Source organism: Xenopus laevis, chromosome 5S (assembly GCF_017654675.1).
Source record: "Xenopus laevis strain J_2021 chromosome 5S, Xenopus_laevis_v10.1, whole genome shotgun sequence".
NCBI lineage: Eukaryota > Metazoa > Chordata > Amphibia > Anura > Pipidae > Xenopus > Xenopus laevis.
In genome coordinates, this window is record NC_054380.1 from 10,286,248 (window position 1) to 10,306,553 (window position 20,306).

Below are 20,306 nucleotides of genomic sequence, written 5' to 3' on the forward strand. Positions count from 1 at the left end.
TTTGCCTGACCCTGACCCTGCACATGCTCAGTGTGGTCTGGGCTGCTTAGGGATCGTCATAAACAAAGCTGCTTGAGTTCTGCATGGCTGGGAAGTAAGGCTGGGGCTCCCCCAGCTGTTCATAAGTATGATTGTTTCCCTGCAGAGCAGTTAGGGACCATCTGACAATTCCTATCCACAGCAGTAAATGAAGGGAGAATTTCACTGCATACAGTCAGGTTTCTTATAAAAACGGTACACATTTTTTAATTAAAGTATATTGGAGATAGATTTCTTTTTCATTAAAGAAAGTATAAATGGGATTTTATTTTTTTGCCTTTCCTTATCCTTTAAAGCACTTCGCCTGGTCTCTGGCGAAAGAGGTAACGTTCAGTAAAATCCTTTAGTAAATTTGTGGAGTAACGACCATTCACCAGAGCGAAAAGTTGCTTGACGATAGAGTTTGAACGCTCTCTTTCGCTAGCGAATTGACGATATCCCTGCGGATGTGATTTCTGGTGAAAAGTCGCTATTGTTAGCCACTTCGCCCTTTAGTAAATCTGCCCCTAACTGTTCAATGAGCCACAGGCAGCAGTGACTTTCAGATAAAGGGCAATTTATCCTTCGTTATCTTGTGGGACACTGTTCCTAAGAGTATACAATATATAGCGACAACCTCTGCCGTAAAGCAAGACAGGACTGCTGCTGTTTCCCAGAAAGGAAATAGAAATAGTGATGATCAAATATTTGAATCAGGATATATATTCGGCCGCACACACACAGACTTACTGCACAAGTCTCCTTCGTCTTCTTCTTCTTCGCAGTCGGGAATGAAATTGCACACTTGGCGCAGTTTAATCGCCATACCGTTTCTGCAGTTAAATACGCCGTCCAGCGCCATCTTCAGTCCCGACAGGTTTCCTACAGGGGATAATAACAGAAATTCTTACAGGGGGGTCAGAGGTAGGGCAAGTGATGTCACAATTTACCACAAACTGCTGGAAGGGCTCAAGTAACTGCTGTGAATCTGTAGCTCATCCCTAAATCTTTATACATGGGAAATTGGCCCAACATGATATTTTCGAATGATTACAGAACTTCTTCCCTAACGAGCGGCTGAGAAAATGTCTTTGGCGCCAGTCACTTTCGCTAGGAATCAAATAAACGTCTCTCGTTATTGTAGCGGAGCCGTCGCATCTAATTAGCCCTTTCTGTGTAAGTGGGAAATGCACTTTAGCGCTCACACTTCACAATCACGCCGAGTGGAATCCATTTAAATCTCACGTTTGTCATATGGCTGTTATTTCAGCGCCACGTTTGCTCCAATTAATGTCTCTTTTTTTTTTTTTTTTTTTTTTTAAATCCACACTTTATACCAGAGTATTGTAAACTTGTACTCGGAAAGTACAGATTTATTTGCATTCAAACTTTATCAGCAGCAGCTAGAGGTAGAGCAGGGACAGTTCTCCTTAGCTCACAAGTTTGGAATTTAAAGGAGAACTAAAACTCAAAAAAGAATTACATTAGGTTTGATATGCGGCACCTTATACAGTATTTGGCTTCTGTCTCAGCCCAAGACCCCCACAGTGGTTTAGCAGGAAAGATCTGTCCCCCCCCCCAAAGTTGCTCCCCATCTTCTTTTCTGCTGATTCACTGCACATGCTCTGTGCTGCTGTCACTTACTGAGCTTAGGGAGCCACTCACAATATACAGTACACATAGAATAGAAATGTCACAATATAAGGCTGATTAGTAATTAATACACATAATTACTACATGGCAGCATAGAAAACATTGCAGTCTGCACCACAATTGACACTTTGGGGGTCATTTACCAACACAGGGCAAATTTGCACGAATAAAGGGGAACAAACGGCAGTGGGCCTAGGGGAGCCCACTATGTAAATCCCGCCCTGGCAGTTACCCATGGTAACCAATCAGATTATTGCATTAATTGTTCTATCTGCAGCTGCCTGAAAAAAGCCAAGCAATGATTGGTTGCTATGGATTCAGCAGCGATTCTGGCGAAGAAGCCTCCTGAGGCAGCTCCTCAAAATGCCGGCCCCCCTCGCCGGTTTACCCATCAGGTGGGGAGGCATCCGAGGCAGGAACACTAGTGCGGAGAGCACAACTGCGCTCTCTCGCACTAGTAAAGCCGAATTTCTGGTTTCAAAAACGGAAAATTCAGCACTTATAAGCACAGGAGCGGCTTTTTGCCACCCCTGGAAATGTATCTGGCGCTGCCAACTGAGACGAACGCCTCAGTCCGCCTCATTAGCCGAGCGCCCCTGTATGGGTTATTGCTAGGGTTGCCACCCAGCCAGATTATTGCATTAATTGTTCTATCTGCAGCTGCCCCTTTGCACACTGCCCTGAGCACCCATAGACTCTCTAGATATAGAAATGGGTGCACTGGTGTTTGCTGCAAGTTGCAGGTCCAAACGCAGATTTCCTTAGATCAGTTCTATCCACAATATCCGAAAAGTTGGCCTCCGCGTGTAATTTCCAGACACACACAGAAAGACCAGACTCATCGTTAATTCAGAATATTCACATTTGCAAATTGCCTGGAGTTGGCAGATCTGATGATTGTGTTAACATGGAGCAATCAGAGATGGAGTCGGTGGGAGACGTCACTACGGGGCCCCGGCCTGGGCTCTGCGTGTAACAGAAGCATCACAGAGTGAATATGAATGAATGTATGCCATTACAAGAATAAAGCGAGATTAGTCTGATCCGTCCGTCTGGCATCCACCGTCTTCTACATCTTGTTCATCTTTGCTTTGGGGAGCTCTTAATCGTCAGAGATTTAATTAGACGGGCACTTCATGGCTTTGTTTTACTGTCTGCCAACTCTGAATTAATGAGGCGCGGAGCCAAACAACTCGCTTCCATTCTCGCTCAGTCTCTCTGCTGCAAATAAACCCGCTGAACAGCTACCCCTCTAACATCCATTATATATACAGTATATATATATATACATATATATCTATATATATATATATATATATATATATATATATATATATATATATATATATATATATATATATATTTTATCTTGCTCTTCCATCAGCTTCCCTTATATTGGTTGGGAAGGATACAAGAAAGCAATTTGAGGATTATTTACATTAATTTCCCAGGGTCAGGCAGATATTATGTACAGCGCAGGGCAAGGGTAATTAAAGGACACGGACTTGCTAACAGCCCTACCATGAATGAATACAAACATACAATGTTCTTTCAACGCTGCGTGGTCATTACATGTATAAAGGGATCTTCAATTTTCTTGCTCAGTATCAGGCTCAACCTCCTAGGGCAAACTCCTAGCCCACCGGGACATTCCCTGGTATCCTGGTAGGCCAGTCCCACCCTGTACTTACGTATCTATAAGCAGGGTCGGACTGGGGGGCCCGGGGCCCACCGGGACTGGTGTCCAGGGCCCCCCTCTGGCCCCCGCTACCTATGCGAATTGCCCAGGCAGCGCATCGCGCATGCGCAAACGGCACTAGGCGCGCATGCGTAAATGGCGCTCGGCACGCATGCGCAAACGGCGCTGCGATGCGCCGATTTTTTTTTTTTTTTTTAAAAAAACTGGTTGGGAGAGGGGATCTGGCCCGGCGGGGGCCCACTAGGGTCGGGGCCCACCGGGTATTTTCCCGGTATCCCGCCGGGCCAGTCCGACACTGTCTATAAGCAGCCGCCATAGAGGAATAGATATCACAGCAAAGCACAATGACCATTACCAAATGTCTAGAGATATATCTGGAAGGTTAGGGGCAGGTCATGAAAATGCATTCTGCTTGAGAGTCAAGGCAAACAGGCAGATTCGGGGAGATTAGTCGCCTGGCGACAAATCTCCTCTTCTTCGGGGCGACTAATTTCCCTGAACTGCCTCCCCTGCCTTCCCGCGGGCTAAAATGTAAATCGCCAGCGGGATGGCATTCGGCTTGCTTCACGAGGAAACTTCGGGCGACTTCGGAAAACGAATAGATCCGAGTGCCATCCCGTTGGCGATAGTAAATAGTTCTTCTGCCTAGGAAAAATATTACTTTTCGTAATGGACAGCACCATTCACAGGAAAGTTTTCTTTAAAACGCCTTTATTTAGACATGGGCACCAACCCAGAAAAACACAACATTTCAGACCGACATTGGTCTCTTATCAAGCCTAAAAAAACTTTCCTGTGAATGGTGCTGTCAGTGACAAAAAGTAAAGATTTAGGTGGAAACTGTGGGACGTGCATCAGATTGAAACGATTTGGAAGGTACGAGTGCTGACTAAACTCTTGCTGAACTAGGAAAAATAGTAAAAATTAGAAACCTTTTTCAAAGCAGAAGAACATCAGAGCAGCCTCTTTCTTTCTCCTGACAACTTCCTTGACTACTTGGTGGTCAGACTGGTCAGAAACTGTCCAGCAGGTGGCGCTGTTGTAATTAAATTCATTCATATTAACAGTACATGTATCCCATAATATCTTGGAATGAAAAAAAAAATTAGTGATATGCGGGTCATGAATAATGTAACCTGCACCTGATCACAATCCACAAAACCTTAACCTACAATATGTTGCCATTGTTGGACCAGCACCCAACCAGCACCCAACCAGCACCCAACCAGCACCCAACCCGTACCTGCGTCTTCTTACTCTGTACACTACTTCTGTGTGTGCTTCTGGTTCCAAAACAGGGAATCTTTTTGAGCAGTGGAGGAGTGTATTCTTCCATTCTAACCTGCATCCAAACCTAACCTAACTTGCAATGGTTGGCCAAATTTCAATCCAAACCCAACCCAACCAACCTGTGGTCAATCTGGGGGTCACTGGGCGTTTCAGGTCAACCCACACATCACTACTTCAGATACACACACACACACACACACATATATATATAAAGTTAACATAGAAAATGTTCGCAAATATTTAATGACACTCTAGAGCAGGTGTTAAAGGTTCTGAATGTGTAATTATGTTATCGCAATGCAATAAAAGCCTAATGAAGAATATTACATTGCGACAGGTGAATTTAGATTCGCAAAGTTTTGCTCTTTGTGAATTTTATTACATTTTCCACCAAAATGTTTCTCAGTGCTGGTATGGAGGGTTCCCACAACAAATACCGTCTCGGCCCTAAAATAGTCTCAAAAGTCAAATAGCTTTCACTTTCCTACACGTATGTTACATAGTTAATTTGGGTTAGAAAAAGACCAACCTCCATCAGGTTCAACCCCTCCAAACAATCCCCAGTGCACATATATACAGTATATACACACATACTTACACAGACGTATCTACACTCTCATATGTATAACTATATATACCGATACCTATACTAACTAACTTTAGATTTTAGTATCACAATAGTATTGAATTTTATACTTGTTCAAGAAATTATCCAAGATACTCCTAAAGGCATTAACAGAATCAGCCATCACATCATCATCTGGCAGTGCATCCCCCACCCTCACTGTGAAGAACCCCCTACACTCCTTCAGGGCTAAAGAGGGAGGGGGGCTCTCTTTCTTTGATCTTCTGAAGGAGAAAAGATCCCCCACTATCTTTCCATAATACCCTTTAATGTACTTGGAAAGAGCAATCATGTCCCCTCGCAAGTGTCTTTCTTTCCAGAGAAACAATCCCAACCTTGACAGTCTTTCCTCATAGTTTCATTGTGCCATTGCATGTACCACTTTAGTTGCATTTATCTCTGTAATTCAAATAATTTTTTAAGGAATGGGGCCCAAAACTGCACAGTTTGGTCAAGGGGAGTGAGGATCTCTAAAGAGACAAAATCATGTCTTTCTTTTTTTGTCAATGTAATGTCCTTTTTTTTAATACAAAATAGTATTGTATTTGCTTTTGTAGCCACTGGATGACACTGCCTACAGTTTAACAGTCTGTTATCTACAATAATCCCCAAATCCTTCCTAATTTAGGATACCCCAAACATACTTCCATTTCATGTATAACTATGCATGTTAATTCAACACAACATGTTTCATTTTATAGCACTCTTTGTACTATAGTGAGGGCAGGGCTCTACCTCCAGGGCACCAAGAAATCTCCTGGCATTAACCTTAGTGTATCTTCCTCTTCACCCAGCAACTTGGTCTTTCATACAATATTAAAGTATGAGATAGCAGATAAGGGAGGAAAGGGGAAGACAAGAAAGAATAGGCTAAAAGAACAGCACAAAAGGAGAGGCAAAAGACAAGAAATGGAAAAGAGGAAGAAGGCGAGAGAGACAGGAGAGGAGAAAGAATAGGACAACAGAAAAAGAGAGAAGAGGACAAGAGATTAGAAAGAATATAAGAACAGAAAGGGAGAGTAGAAGAAAAGGATGAGAGAGAAGATGAGAAAGAAAAGGAAAACAAAAAGGGAAAGAAGAAGAGAAGAAGGAGACAGGCAATGAAAAAGAATAGGAGAACAGAAAGGGAGAGAAGGAGGAGACAGTAGATGGAGACGGGAGTAGTGGAGCTGGAGGGGAGACGGGAGCTGGTGGATAACAGACAGTGGGGGAGACATGAGCTGGTGGATAACAGACTGGAGGAGACAGGAGCTGGTGGATAACAGACTGAGGGAGACGGGAGCTGGTGGATAACAGACTGAGGGAGACGGGAGCTGGTGGATAACATACTGGAGGGGAGACAGGAGCTGGTGGATAACAGACTGGAGGGGAGACAGGAGCTGGTGGATAACAGACAATAGGGGAGACAGGAGCTGGTGGATAACAGACTGGGGGGGGAGACAGGAGCTGGTGGATAACAGACTGGGGGGGAGACAGGAGCTGGTGGATAACAGACTGAAGGAGACGGGAGCTGGTGGATAACAGACTGGGGGGGGACAGGAGCTGGTGGATAACAGACAATAGGGGAGACAGGAGCTGGTGGATAACAGACTGGGGGGGAGACAGGAGCTGGTGGATAACAGACTGGAGGGGGGGAGACAGGAGCTGGTGGATAACAGACTGGGGGGGGGACAGGAGCTGGTGGATAACAGACTGAGGGAGACGGGAGCTGGTGGATAACATACTGGAGGGGAGACAGGAGCTGGTGGATAACAGACTGGAGGGGAGACAGGAGCTGGTGGATAACAGACTGGGGGGGAGTCAGGAGCTGGTGGATAACAGACTGGGGGGGAGACAGGAGCTGGTGGATAACAGACTGGGGGGGAGACAGGAGCTGGTGGATAACATACTGGGGGCTGAGAGAGGGACAGGACTGAGACAAGACTGAGGGAAAGTGTCTGGAATACTCTAGTCCCATAGGGTGGTGCAGACTGGTTGGGGGGGATTAAGTTGATAAAAATGATTAGGGACAAGTTGTGGATAGGGATGTAGCGAACTGTTCGCCGGCGAACTAGTTCGCGCGAACTTCGACTGTTCGCGTCCGCCGCAAGTTCGCGAATGTCGCGCGACGTTCGCCAATAGGCGTTCGCGTCAAAATCGTTCGACCATTCGATCGCTAAAATCGAACGATTGTCGTTCGAATCGAACGATCGAAGCCATTGGATTGAATGAAATCATTCGATCGAATGGCTTCGATCGTTCGAACGAAAATCGTTCGATCGAACGATTAAAATCCTTCGATCGTTCGAATCTAACGATTTTCGGATGTTCGAAGTTCGCGAACTGTTCGCGAACTGTTCGCATTTTTTGCCGGTGTTCGTGAACGGCGTTCGGCAGTTCGCTACATCCCTAGTTGTGGCGGAAGATCAGACATTATTACTGATTCAGTGTTTGTTTCATATAATCAGCCTTGTTGGTATTGGAGAACATTCTGTATTTGCTGTCATGTGACTGCCAGTTCTGACTGCTGATTTTTCCCATTATGCAAATACCATTGTTGTCCCAATCAGACTGACAGCTACACATCCAAATTTTTCAGGCACCACTTAAAGGACCCTCTTCCCCTGACGGATGAATGACACCGACTGTCACTTCCCGGCTCTGCACTCATACGAGGCGGTTCCTATTCTTTATGGTGAGCGGGTCAGAGAATCACAGAGGTTAAATTAGTTCTATGCAAATAACTGGGACAGGGGACATCGTCTGCATTTGTAACTTTCCTGTAAGAGGATAAGGGCCTCCCTCTGGCAAATTGCAGCTCCCACTCAAGTTCCTAAACCCAACTAAAGGAATATACAATAGTTTGAAACAACTTTCCTTCTATAGATTCATCACACATCTTCAGTGGTTTTAAACCTCCAGCTTCCTACAGATCCAGAGATATTACCCCCCGCCACTGCCCCCCTGCAGCTCAGAGAGCCCAACAATTATTTAATATTTAATAACGAAAAACGAGCGGCTTTTACTAAATCCGGCAGCATCAAAGGGATAAAAGAAATACCCGGCCCCAGTTCTTCAGATGTTTCCCTTGGTAAAAGGACTTGCACAGGAGGATTCTTTCATCACTCGCAATGTGCCTGCAGGGGGTCGCATCTCCCCACATCAGGATGCACACGCGCATGCATTTTTTATGGAACAAGTTTTAGAAATAAAGGCAAAACTTTCTTTTATATTTTCTTTCATTTAAGATCCCATTGGGAAACATTAACGGCAGAAATTTCAGTGCATGAATTGATGGGTAGACGTGGCCTTCTAGAATGCACCTTATTTACAAAGGAACTTGCACCCATGTATGTTCCTTGCAACTTGCATTCAGTGCCATTGAGTACCCACCAAATCTTTTCACTCTGTACGCTACAAATATACAGGGAAACTTTGGGAGAAGTGAACTTCCACAGTCTGACCAGCATCCAAACCAAACCTGTAATGGTTTCAACCCAAACCCCCCCAACCGGTGCTCAACCAGCGGGTCACCTTTTAGGAACATCTCATCAGCCCTTTTATCAAAATTAAATTTTAATCCCAATGAACCTTGCAGATAAAGGGAAATTCATCTTTCATGTGTGTTTTCATCATTTGTTTATAGCAGTGGTCCCCAAACTTTTTTGGCCCAGGGACCGATGTAGAGCCAATTTTTTTTGCAAGGGCCGAGGGGGGGGGGGGTCAGAGAGGGACCGGGAGCTCGGTGTTCAATTCTGGTGCTCCGGCATTCAATTCAGAGCACCGCGTTAATTGGTCGCTAGGCTCGGTGGCCCAGTTCAAGACTGGCCGTGGCCCGGTGGTTGGGGACCACTGGCCTATAGGTTGCCATCTGTCCAGATTTGACCCAGACTAGGGTTGCCACCTTTTCTACATTTGGAATCCAGGCTGTACCTGTGGCATCAGAGGCGAGGGCTGATGTCGTGAAGGGGTGGGCCAGTGACAAGAAGGGGCAGACCAGTGACATGTAAGGACGGGCCAGTGATGTGGCAGCCCGTGATTGGCCAAAATGCTTAGGAAGCAGGGAACAGGCTTGCAGGTTTTTCAGACTTCTGAAAACCGGCCAGGTATTTTTGAACCGGACAGCAGGTATAAAAACCTGATTGTCCAGTTCAAAACCAGACAGGTGGCAACCCTAACCCGGAAAGCCCAGTTTTCAGAAGTTAAAAAGGGCTGCCCGGGTCACATTTTTTTCCAAAAAAGGAAAAACGGGCAGGATCTCCCCTGATTGACATGGTGATTAGCCAATCGCTGATCACCACGTCATAGCCCTGCCTGCAACATCACTGCAGTGTTGGACTGGGACAACAGGGGCCCACCCAAAAACGTTAGACTGGGAAAACCAGGGTCCCACCAAAGAACCATAGACCAGGGGCCCATTTTCAGTGCTATTATTCTTCTCCTCCTCACTCAACCTCTATTCTGGTGGTGCTGTCATTTTCCTGTAACATTGTTATGGAGAAACAACTATTTTTTTCTTCACTGTCCCGAAACAAAGAATTTCTATTATAATTTATTGTATTTCATTCAGTTCCACTGATTGCCCTGGGAAGGGAATGGCTGGAAATGTCTGCCTGGTTGCTAGGGCAAGAGGTGCCCTAGCAACCACATAAAAGTTTTTCAATACAAACTGGAGAGCTGCTAAAGCACAAAAAGTGAAATAAAAAAAAAAACAATGAAAGATTAGAGATCAGATGCTAAAGAAGTGCAAAAAATCAACACAATTGCAATGGTTTTTACCCATAATGCAACAACCTTTCCCAGAATTCCAGTGTAATTGTGCCTGCCACCCAGCAGCACCCAAGGTGAGTTCTTTTCTCTGCAGCACAAATGACTAGTGGCGGATCTGTTACACCAGGTAATATGCTAAGTACTTCCCCTACCCAATATCACTTATTTACTCATAGGGAAGAGTATACTAAGGTGAGTTTATCGATGCCGGTCTGAGACAGGTTGGCAAACACAGACACCAGACTATTTAGTCTCATTGAAGCTGCAGTGCAGCGGAATCATTCATGAAAATATTGATAACTTTTTAGAAAAGTCTGGGAGCTGGGACAGCTTAGCTGCATCGCTAATGAATCAGCAGCAAGGACTGGAAATTCAATTATCTCGAAATTTATGCAATAAATCATCTGCTTTATGCCTATAGGATGCTCCTTGTCTCTCCCCCTGCAGGCTGCCATCAGAGTTTTTTAGACCCTCCTATGCCTATTCCCACCCTTCATCCTGTAAGCTTTAATCATAGCGTTCTGGTCCCACCCACTTCCAGAGTTACAGACCTCTCTGCTCCTCATCCTGTAACCTTCCATCAGTGTCCCAGTCCCATCCACTTTCTGAGTTACAGACTTACAGGCAAACTTGACTTACAGGTTACAGGCAAACTTGAGGCTGTTCCTGCTGAATTGTGCTTAGTACAGGGGAATACCTATGCTGCCATAGTTTTATGGGATCTCTCTGTACAGTCTATGAGCAAACTTAGAGGGCTGTTCCTGCTGAATTGTGCTTAGTACAGAGGAATACCTATGCTGCCATAGTTTTATGGGATTTCTCTGTACAGACTATGAGCAAACTTAGAGGGCTGTTCCTGCTGAATTGTGCTTAATACAGGGGAATAACTATGCTGCCATAGTTTAATGGTATCTCTCTGTACAGACTATGAGCAAACTTAGGGGACTGTTCCTGCTGAATTGTGCTTAGTACAGGGAATACCTATGCTGCCATAGTTTTATGGGATCTCTCTGTACAGACTATGAGCAAACTTAGGGGCTGTTCCTGCTGAATTGTGCTTAGTACAGGGGAATACCTATGCTGCCATAGTTTTATGGGATCTCTCTGTACAGACTATGAGCAAACTTAGGGGCTGTTCCTGCTGAATTGTGCTTAGTACAGGGGAATACCCCCCCCAGCTCAGAGCTATGAAGCGAAATACATAACAAACCAAAGGAAACAATGATAATTCCATTTTCCAGCGTTGGGGTCAGAAACAGGGAAATAAATTTGTTTCCTCCTGACACAGGAATCCAAACCACTAATCAGATTGGATGGTTCCGGATCAGATATATATATACTGAATAAAGTACCCCCTCTTGTAAATAATGTTTTTATACAGGTCACGGAACTCCGAGGTGACTTCTAATATCCTCATATTTTGCAACTGGGGGTACTTTTTTTTATAATACACAAGTTTTAGTGAGTCATATGACAGAAATGACATCAGAACTCAGCGTTTATAACTGATGACATCACTAGCCAGCGTTTATAAAGATATAATTTACAAGATATTCATGGCATTTGTGTATTTTATATATATATATATATATATATATATATATATATATATATATATATATATATATATATATACATATATATATATATATACACAGACAATAACACAGTACTGTAAGCCTATAATGATAAAAATCCTTTTTTTGAGTCCTTTAAATAGATGAAATGTAGAAACACTGTCATTGGCACAAACCTTCCCCCGGGCATCACACTGACCCACAACAGGGAAATACCACAAGGAATAAAACACATTAACCTTTGTGCTGGGAAATCAATGGCTCGGACCAGGATTCTGTATCTGCTAAACCTTCAGTAATAATGATTTATTGCGCTGTCTGTCGCATGGAATGCACACCTGCTGTCCTGCCGCTACTCTCATGCTGTTCTTTCCAAATTTTGCTTCTTTGGGGTCCAGGGGACACTGGCACATATATATTAACATCTTCTGCCATTTACTGGCCACTTAGCTTTTATAAAGAGGATTTGCACAACTATAGTAAAGGAGAGCTAAAGCTTAAAATGTGAATTAGGAAAGAAATGCTACACATTATGTCTTTAAGTTTTGTGCTTCTGTACCAGCCCAAGGCAACCTCAGTCCTTTAGCAGTAAAGATCTGTGTCTCCAAAGATGCCCCAGTAGCTCCCCATCTTCTTTTCTGCTGATTCACTGCACATGCTCTGTGCTGCTGTCACTTACTGAGCTTAGGGACCCACTCACAATATACAGTACACATAGAATAGAAATGTCACAAATAAGGCTGATTAGTAAAGTAGTACAGATTCACTTTTCATGGCAGCATAGAAATCAGTGCAGTCTGCATCAGTATTGATTTGATTCATAATCAGCCCTGTAGCATCAGCTTCTGACAGATGAACCTCAATTTCTGCTTGATGATTTCCCATGACCCCTTAAGCTTAGTATCTCCCCAGCAGCCAAAAGCCCACTGAGCATGTGCAGAGCCACTGACACGCAGAAGATACCTAACAAGGTCCAAGATGGGGAGCTGCTGGGGGCAACTATAAAGGGCTGGATCATTACTGATATAGGGGCGCTGTACCTCTGGTCTGGTACAGCAAGTTCTGTAAATAAAATGCAGCATTTCTAACCAGATTTACTTTAAGGGTAGAACTCCACGAGTACTTTTTGTCAGATCGACGCCCGCTGACAAAACGCCCGCGACAAGTCAGATAAAGTCGTACGCGTGAAGATAAAATTGGACTGAATGAAAAGTTGGAGGTAACAACTGCACAGTCTGACTGCCGGATAAGGATGCTGCTTTCTGCATCCACATCTGACAGTCGCGTCGGATGTAATGTAGTTTTTACCTGCGATGCTCCCTAACACAAGATAACAGCTGCCTGGTAGATCTAAGAACAACACTCAATAGTAAAATCCAGGTCCCACTGAGACACATTCAGTTACATTGAGTAGGAGAAAAAAAAAGCCTGTCAGAAAGCAGATCCATTCTGGAGCAGAATTCAGTTCTTCAAGCCAATCAAGGCTAATACATTGTTTCAGGAGTCAGAACCAGCGGTGCAAGGAATATAGACAGACGCTGCTTTCAACAGCAGTTACATTAGCTGTAAAAACTTTATTCGTGGTTAATGAATGTATATTGGGAAGTTGCTTAGAATGACAATTTCTTTTATGTTTTTTTTGGCTGAAGTTCCACACACCCTTGTATTAGACAAGGTGCAGGACAATGGCAGACGGAGCACAGTCACTCTGAAACAAATAAAATGCAAAACATAAATTCCTGTGGGTTTATTACCTGGAAAGGGCAACTCAGCCACTAAAGCTAAATGGGAGCCCTAAATAGTTGTTCAAAGTTAAGGACACCTCTGAAGCGTTGGAGAGTCAATGAGCAGCGAGCAGAATGTTTTATTGATCTCCCGCAGGCACAAAGCCCTCACCTTGCAGGGAATGGATTGCCGACGCCTCCTATTAAAGCCGATCTGATTAATAAGGAGGCTCGGTTTTAGGACCTTGTTTTCAAGGATCTCATAGAGAGAGAGAGAGATAAGGTAATAAAATAACAGCCAGTCAAACATTTACTCTGCCAAATTAGATGAGGAAAGAAAGAATCTGAAATGCAGCAGAGGAAGAGAATGATTTATGGGCAAAGGCTCCAGAGACTATTCCTGTTAAGTCTGAAACTTCCTGGTTAACAAGATTTGACTCCGGTTGGTTTCTTTTGTGGAAGAACATGAGGAAGAAGAATGAATGACATGGAAAAGCTGAACCAAAACTCCCTTAGGACAATTCAGCAGGAACAATCCATACGTTTGCTCATAGCCTGTACAGAGAGATCCCATAAAACTATGGCAGCATAGGTATTCCCCTGTACTAAGCACAATTCAGCAGGAACAGCCCCTAAGTTTGCTCATAGTCTTTACAGAGAGATCCCATAAAACTATGGCAGCATAGGTATTCCCTGTACTAAGCACAATTCAGCAGGAACAGCCCCCTAAGTTTGCTCATAGTCTGTACAGAGAGATACCATAAAACTATGGCAGCATAGGTATTCCCCTGTACTAAGCACAATTCAGCAGGAACAATCCCTACATTTGCTCATAGCCTGTACAGAGAGATACCATAAAACTATATCAGCATAGGTATTCCCCTGTACTAAGCACAATTCAGCAGGAACAATCCCTACGTTTGCTCATAGCCTGTACAGAGAGATACCATAAAACTATGGCAGCATAGGTATTCCCCTGTACTAAGCACAATTCAGCAGGAACAGTCCCCTAAGTTTGCTCATAGCCTGTACAGAGAGATACCATAAAACTATGGCAGCATAGGTATTCCCTGTACTAAGCACAATTCAGCAGGAACAGTCCCTAAGTTTGCTCATAGTCTGTACAGAGAGATACCATAAAACTATGGCAGTATAGGTATTCCCTGTACTAAGCACAATTCAGCAGGAACAGTCCCTAAGTTTGCTCATAGTCTGTACAGAGAGATACCATAAAACTATGGCAGTATAGGTATTCCCCTGTACTAAACACAATTCAGCAGGAATAGCCCCCTAAGTTTGCTCATAGTTTATGTGCTTGAAGGTGCAAACATAACGGCTTTTTCAGTAAGAAGTTTTATTACATTGACTGCACATTGGCGCAAACTATAAAATCCGCAAAAGGTCTTCCACTGTCGGAAGTGGTCGCTAAACAGCTTCCGTTTTCGCAAAAGCTACATTAAATTCGTGCAAAGCAAAATTAGTTCGCGCAAAGGCATAAGTTTTCGCATTGCGAATAGTTTTTCCGTTACCGACTTTTATTACATTCCTCCGATAGCATGCATAGCTCTATAGATAATTAGGATAAAAGAAGTACCGGTTTCACAGGTAAGTGGCAAGATGGAACCGCTTCGCTCGTTGATTTCAGAAGAATTCTCTAGGCTTTTCCTCAGCCATAAATCCCTTACAAGCTGTGGCCCAGCTGGCAGTGCAGTAACTGTGATAGATATGGGCAGGGGGCTCTTGTGCCAGACTTAAATGATTGAAGGCGGCCAGTGAGTCCCCTGGATGTGCGAGAAAGCTACGGATTTTGTGCAGCGCAGCACATTGCATTTCATAATTCTCCCCTACAACTCTTATTGGCCCCGGTAGGACAGTTCATCCTCGTATTGTCAGGGTAATTAACAAGTCCATTCTAATTTTTTTACGAGGGACACAATTTAATGGCACAGGCGAGAGTCCGGCCGAGACGTAATTAGCCGACACTTTTGTGCTAAGTAGATCAGTAAAAAACCCTTATGTTTGTCTATTAGTATTAAGGCCGATCATAAAGTGCCATAACTAATAGTATGGCTTCCTCTCATTAACCATCTGCTGATTCATTAGAATGGAGTATATGCAAAATTAACTCTGTGCCTTCCCCCTCCAGAATCAAAAACCACCATGTGCCAGCGCTCGGTAACGGCACAAATGTGCACTGCTGCTGGGTTTCCATGGAAATGGCACGAATCCTCTAAAAGAACAAGAGGGGAAAGTATCACTTTCACAGGAACAAACACAAGATTTGTCAGTTCACACTAAGAAGTTATTATAGAACCAGCGGATAAGTGGACGTGTCTGGCTGCAGTCACTAGTATGACGTGCACTGTGGGATCTGGGACGCTTTGCAATTGGTCCATCTGTTCTAGGGGCCCCAACGGAGACTGCGAGATAGAGGTCACGGCATCCTGAAAACAAGGATGTTTTATGCAGGGGGGGGGGTCAAAAAAAGTTTCTAATTGATGAAGGTGAGTGCATGTTGGTGGGTTGCAGGTTGGTACATCGGGTTACATTCTATATCATGACCTAAGGCAGTGCTGTCCAACTTATTACATATAACGGGCCAATTCTATGTCATATAAAATTTTGGAGGGCCAGACTAAATAAAAATGAAGATGTCATACAGTGAAGTTTATGGAGACTTTAGTTCCCCTTTAATGGGATTATTTACTTATGAGCAGGCAGTGTGGAATGTGCCAAAAAATGGCTGCTTTCAGACTTTTATTTGCACTCCCTTTGCCCCTGAATGGCAACACGACTCAGCACAGAGACCTGAACCGCCATGAACTGCGATTAACAGAACTGTATTCTTGGGGGGTTTGGCAGGTGGAGGCACGTAGGTACCCCCTTTCAGATAGATAGGTGGATAGGAAGGCAAATGTTCGCTTTAATCACAGAAAATAAAAGACATATAGCAAGGTACTATGGACTGAAGACGAGACTGAAGAGTATAAATGGGAAATGACAGAAACAGCCACATGAAGAGGAGGGACACACTTCATACACTCCAACATCCAAGAAACAATGCCGTGTAACAGGCACCTGAGAGTAGTAAAGTACAATGATATGTGATAGGTGCAGAAGAAAGGAAAGGAAGCGGGAATGGAGATCCCATTCAGATCTGTAAGACAGAGACAAGCCTATTAGTTCAGAATGCTGAGGATGTCATATTCCTACTTATGAGTTACATTGTTATCAGTCACTTGTGTTGCAGCCTTAGGGCAGAGACACGCTGCTATTTCGGGAGATTATTCGCCCAGTGACAAATCGCTTCTTCTTGGGGCGACTAATCTCCCCGAACTGCCTTCCCGCCGGCTAGAATGTAAATCGCCGGCGGGATGGCACTCGGAATGCTTCGTTTTCCGAAGTCATCTGAAGTTGCCTCACAAGGAAACTTCGGGCGACTTAGGAAAGCCAACGATCCGAGTGCCATCTAGTAGAATGTAAATCGCCAGCGGGATGGAACTAGGAAGTTTTCTGAAGTCCCCCGAAGTTGCCTCACAAGGAAACTTCGGGCAACTTCGGAAAGCAGAAGCGATTACTGCCGCTGCTGTTTCGGGACACAAGTCGGGCGACTAATTTCCCCGAACTGCCTTCCCGCCGGCTAGAATGTGAAACGCCGGTGGGAAGGCAGTTCGGGGGAGATTAGTTGCCCGAGGAAGAACCGATTTGTCGATGGCGGACTTGTGTCCCGAAACAGCAGCGTGTGTCTCTGCCCTTATACTGACCAGAAAAGCTCTTCCCATGGAGGCTACTGTAAGGCTCACAGGAACAATGCCCATTGGTTGAGAGAGCTGTTTATTGATTTGCATGGGGTATATACTAAAAGGTTCATACAACCTGTATTAGAGCATTCCATGGGACAAAACAACCTGTGGCCAATCAGAAAACAAGAACCATAACAGGACTAGACGCTGTGGCAATTAATTTGGAGCCTAGTAACCAGATTGCTGAAATTGCAAACTGAAGAGCTGCTGAATAAAAAGCTATATAACAAAAACCACAAATAATAAAAAAATGAAAATGAATTTCAAATAGTCTCAGAATATCACTCTCTACATCATACTAAAATGTAATGTTAATGTGAACAACCCCTTTAATTCCTACATTTTGCCAAGGCCAGAACTAGGGGCAGAAGAAGCATGTGCCCTATTGGTCTAAAGCAAAGTCACGTACCTCTGCTTCCACCTTCCCCTAGTTCAGGTAATAGTCCAGGGTTATAGAGGATGGACTGGTTGGCAAAAGCAGGTTCAGTGCCTTCCAGCAATAAAGCCCAAATGATTAGTCAGTGATACAGTGTCAGGACATTGTCCCTATTGGGCTAAGCTAACAGGCAGGAGGAAGGGTTGAATGTGATGGAATTGTGTCATTTTTCAGTCTATGTTACTGTGTGAAGTAAAATCAATCATGTTGCAAGAGCATCCAAAAAGCAAGAACTGCCACAAATAATTAAGTGGCGCTGCCATCTGTTAGACACTTCCCATTCAATTATGATTCTTTATTAGCTTTCTGTCATTAACTTCCTGAGCCTCATTCATCCCCACCCTCAACATTACTCTCAGCTGTCTCCATTCTTTCAGTTTCTTCTCTTAAAAATTAGGACCTTTAAGTAATGTTGCCTCCCATCACTGTACCTAACTCTAGCTTGCTCTCTTCCGCTTATGTTTCTTCATCTTGCCCTACTGTCTCTCCTCTCCGACTGTCTTATCTTAGTCAGTTCTCATTCTTTTACCCTACTGCCCAATTTTCACATCCTTGCTCTACTGTCTCTATCCTACTCTACTGTCTCTATCCTACTCTACTGCCCCTATTTGCCCAATTCTAACTCTCTCTTGTCCTACTGTCTATCGCAATCTCGTCAACTGTCACCCTTTTGCCCTACTGTCTCCATTTTACTCTATTTTCTTCATCTTGACCAATTCTTACTTTCTTTCTCTACTGTCTCTTTACTACTCAACTGTGCCTATTTGCCAAATTCTTTTTTTTTTGTAACTTATATTTTTTATTAGCACGAAAGAAGTCATACAGAGTCATGAGCCATACAAAATAACACAAGTCATCACTAACAGTGTTGAACAATTACAGGGTCCATGAGGCTCCTTCAGGATCAAAGGATAATCAAAGAGGAAAAGGGGGGGTCAGAAAAGGAAGTGGGGGGAATGAGTGAGTAATAGAGGTAGGAGAGAAAATAAAATAATAAAACAAACCAAAACAGTCAGCCTTGGGTCGATAACATATTGTGAGATAGTAGCAATGAAGCACGAAAGGATCTGTCAGTGGAAGCAGACCTGAAATTAAGTAACTTACAGGCATGTTTGTTTCAATCAGTCAGACCCCTAAGTACCCAAACAGACCAGATCCGTAAGTATTGAGGTGTTTTGTTCTGAAGAAAAGCAATTCGCTCTTCAAAGGAACGATTACTATTAACTCTAGTTATCACTTCAATTAAGGTTGGGGGGTCTGTGGATTTCCATTTGGCCGCTGTAGCCAATCTTGTAGCAGTTAAAACCTGGTTGACTAAGATCTGGGAGTGTTTGGGCAGTCTGGGGAATGGCATACCCAAAAGGTAGGTTAAAGGATATCTGGGCAAAGCAAAGGTGGTTAGTTTGGTTAGTAAAGTCTCAATATCACCCCACAGGGCATGTAGTTTAGGACAGGACCAAAAAGTATGTAGCAACGAACCAACATCACCACATTGCCTCCAGCAGGTGTTCGGGTGGTCTGGGTATTTGCCAAATTCTATCGCTCTATCTCATGTCCTACTCTCTCTCTCTTGCTCAGTTATTTTCCTCTTGTTCTCCGGTGTCTATCTTGCTTTACTGACTTGTCTTGTATTTGCCTTACTGTCTCCATCTATTGTCTCTCTCTTCTCCTACTGTTTCCATCTTGTCCTACTGTCTCCATCTTACCCATCTGTCTCAATCTAGCCCAATTTTCTCCCTATTGTCCTGCGATCTCCATCTTAGTTTAATGTCTTTCTCTCTGGTACTAACATTTCCGTCACCTTTGACTGTCTCCCTCTTGTCCTACTGTCTCCATCGAGCCCAATTTTCACCCTATTCTCCTACAGTCTCCAACTTACTTTACAGTCTCTCTCTGGTACAAAGGTTTCCATCTCTTTCGACTGTCTCCTTCTCACTTTACTGTCACTGCTTCTTGAGACAAGGTTTTCATGTTGCTTCATGGCTGGTGCACCCCCTGCTTGTCCTACTCTCTCTCATCCTAGAGCAGACCCTTGGGTGTTCAGAGCAGGTCACTGTATAAGAACCAGGTGCAACCAGATGTTCAGTTCCTCAGCAGTGCATTGCTTGATGTGTGCTTTGGATAGGGGGGTGCAATTTCCTATTGAGTCTCCCACATCCATACTCCCCATGCCAAAACCCTTGACCCTCATTCTACCTTGACACATTACCACAGTGTAACAAAAGCCTTTATTGGTGCCGCCACATGGGATCAGGGATAATTAAATGGTGGTAATTTAATGTAGAGGAAAAGTTGAAGAAAGAAACCTAGTTGATGCCTATAAATCAGCATACAGGTGTGGGGAAAGGGGATATGTAATATAAATAATGAGAGCCCATCAGTTTGACGGCATTCACTGCATTACATCTAAATAATGCATTAGCCCCTGTATTGATAGATTCCTACATGTTCTTGCCATCACCTGTCTTACATTGCCACCCCTTCCTACTGTATATATTTTATTATCTGGGAAGGTAAGGAAAACAAGGTGCTACAGAACATAATGTAAATAGCTCACCGAGTAGTTGATGTGATCCAGATGCACCAGCCCCAGACCCCCAGCTTAAGGGAGCGGCAAACCAGTATATATGACAAGAAGAACAGGGCTGTCCAGCACTCAGACGAATCAAAGTTAAAAATATACAGTGTATACTAGCAGCCCTACGCATTTCGTACCCACAGGGGTACTTAGT

General features: G+C 43.9%; 1 protein-coding gene across 2 annotated transcripts in view; it reads right to left on the reverse strand.

Annotated features, from left to right (window-relative positions):
- The window catches only part of LOC108717382 (ALK tyrosine kinase receptor), a 142,445-nt gene that overhangs the window by 63,108 nt on the left and 59,031 nt on the right, over positions 1 to 20,306 (reverse strand). For both annotated transcript variants that reach the window (XM_041564217.1, XM_041564216.1), the window contains one exon: positions 769 to 900. In XM_041564217.1, coding sequence (XP_041420151.1) covers positions 769 to 900 — 132 coding nt within the window. The remainder of the gene's footprint in view (positions 1 to 768; positions 901 to 20,306) is intronic.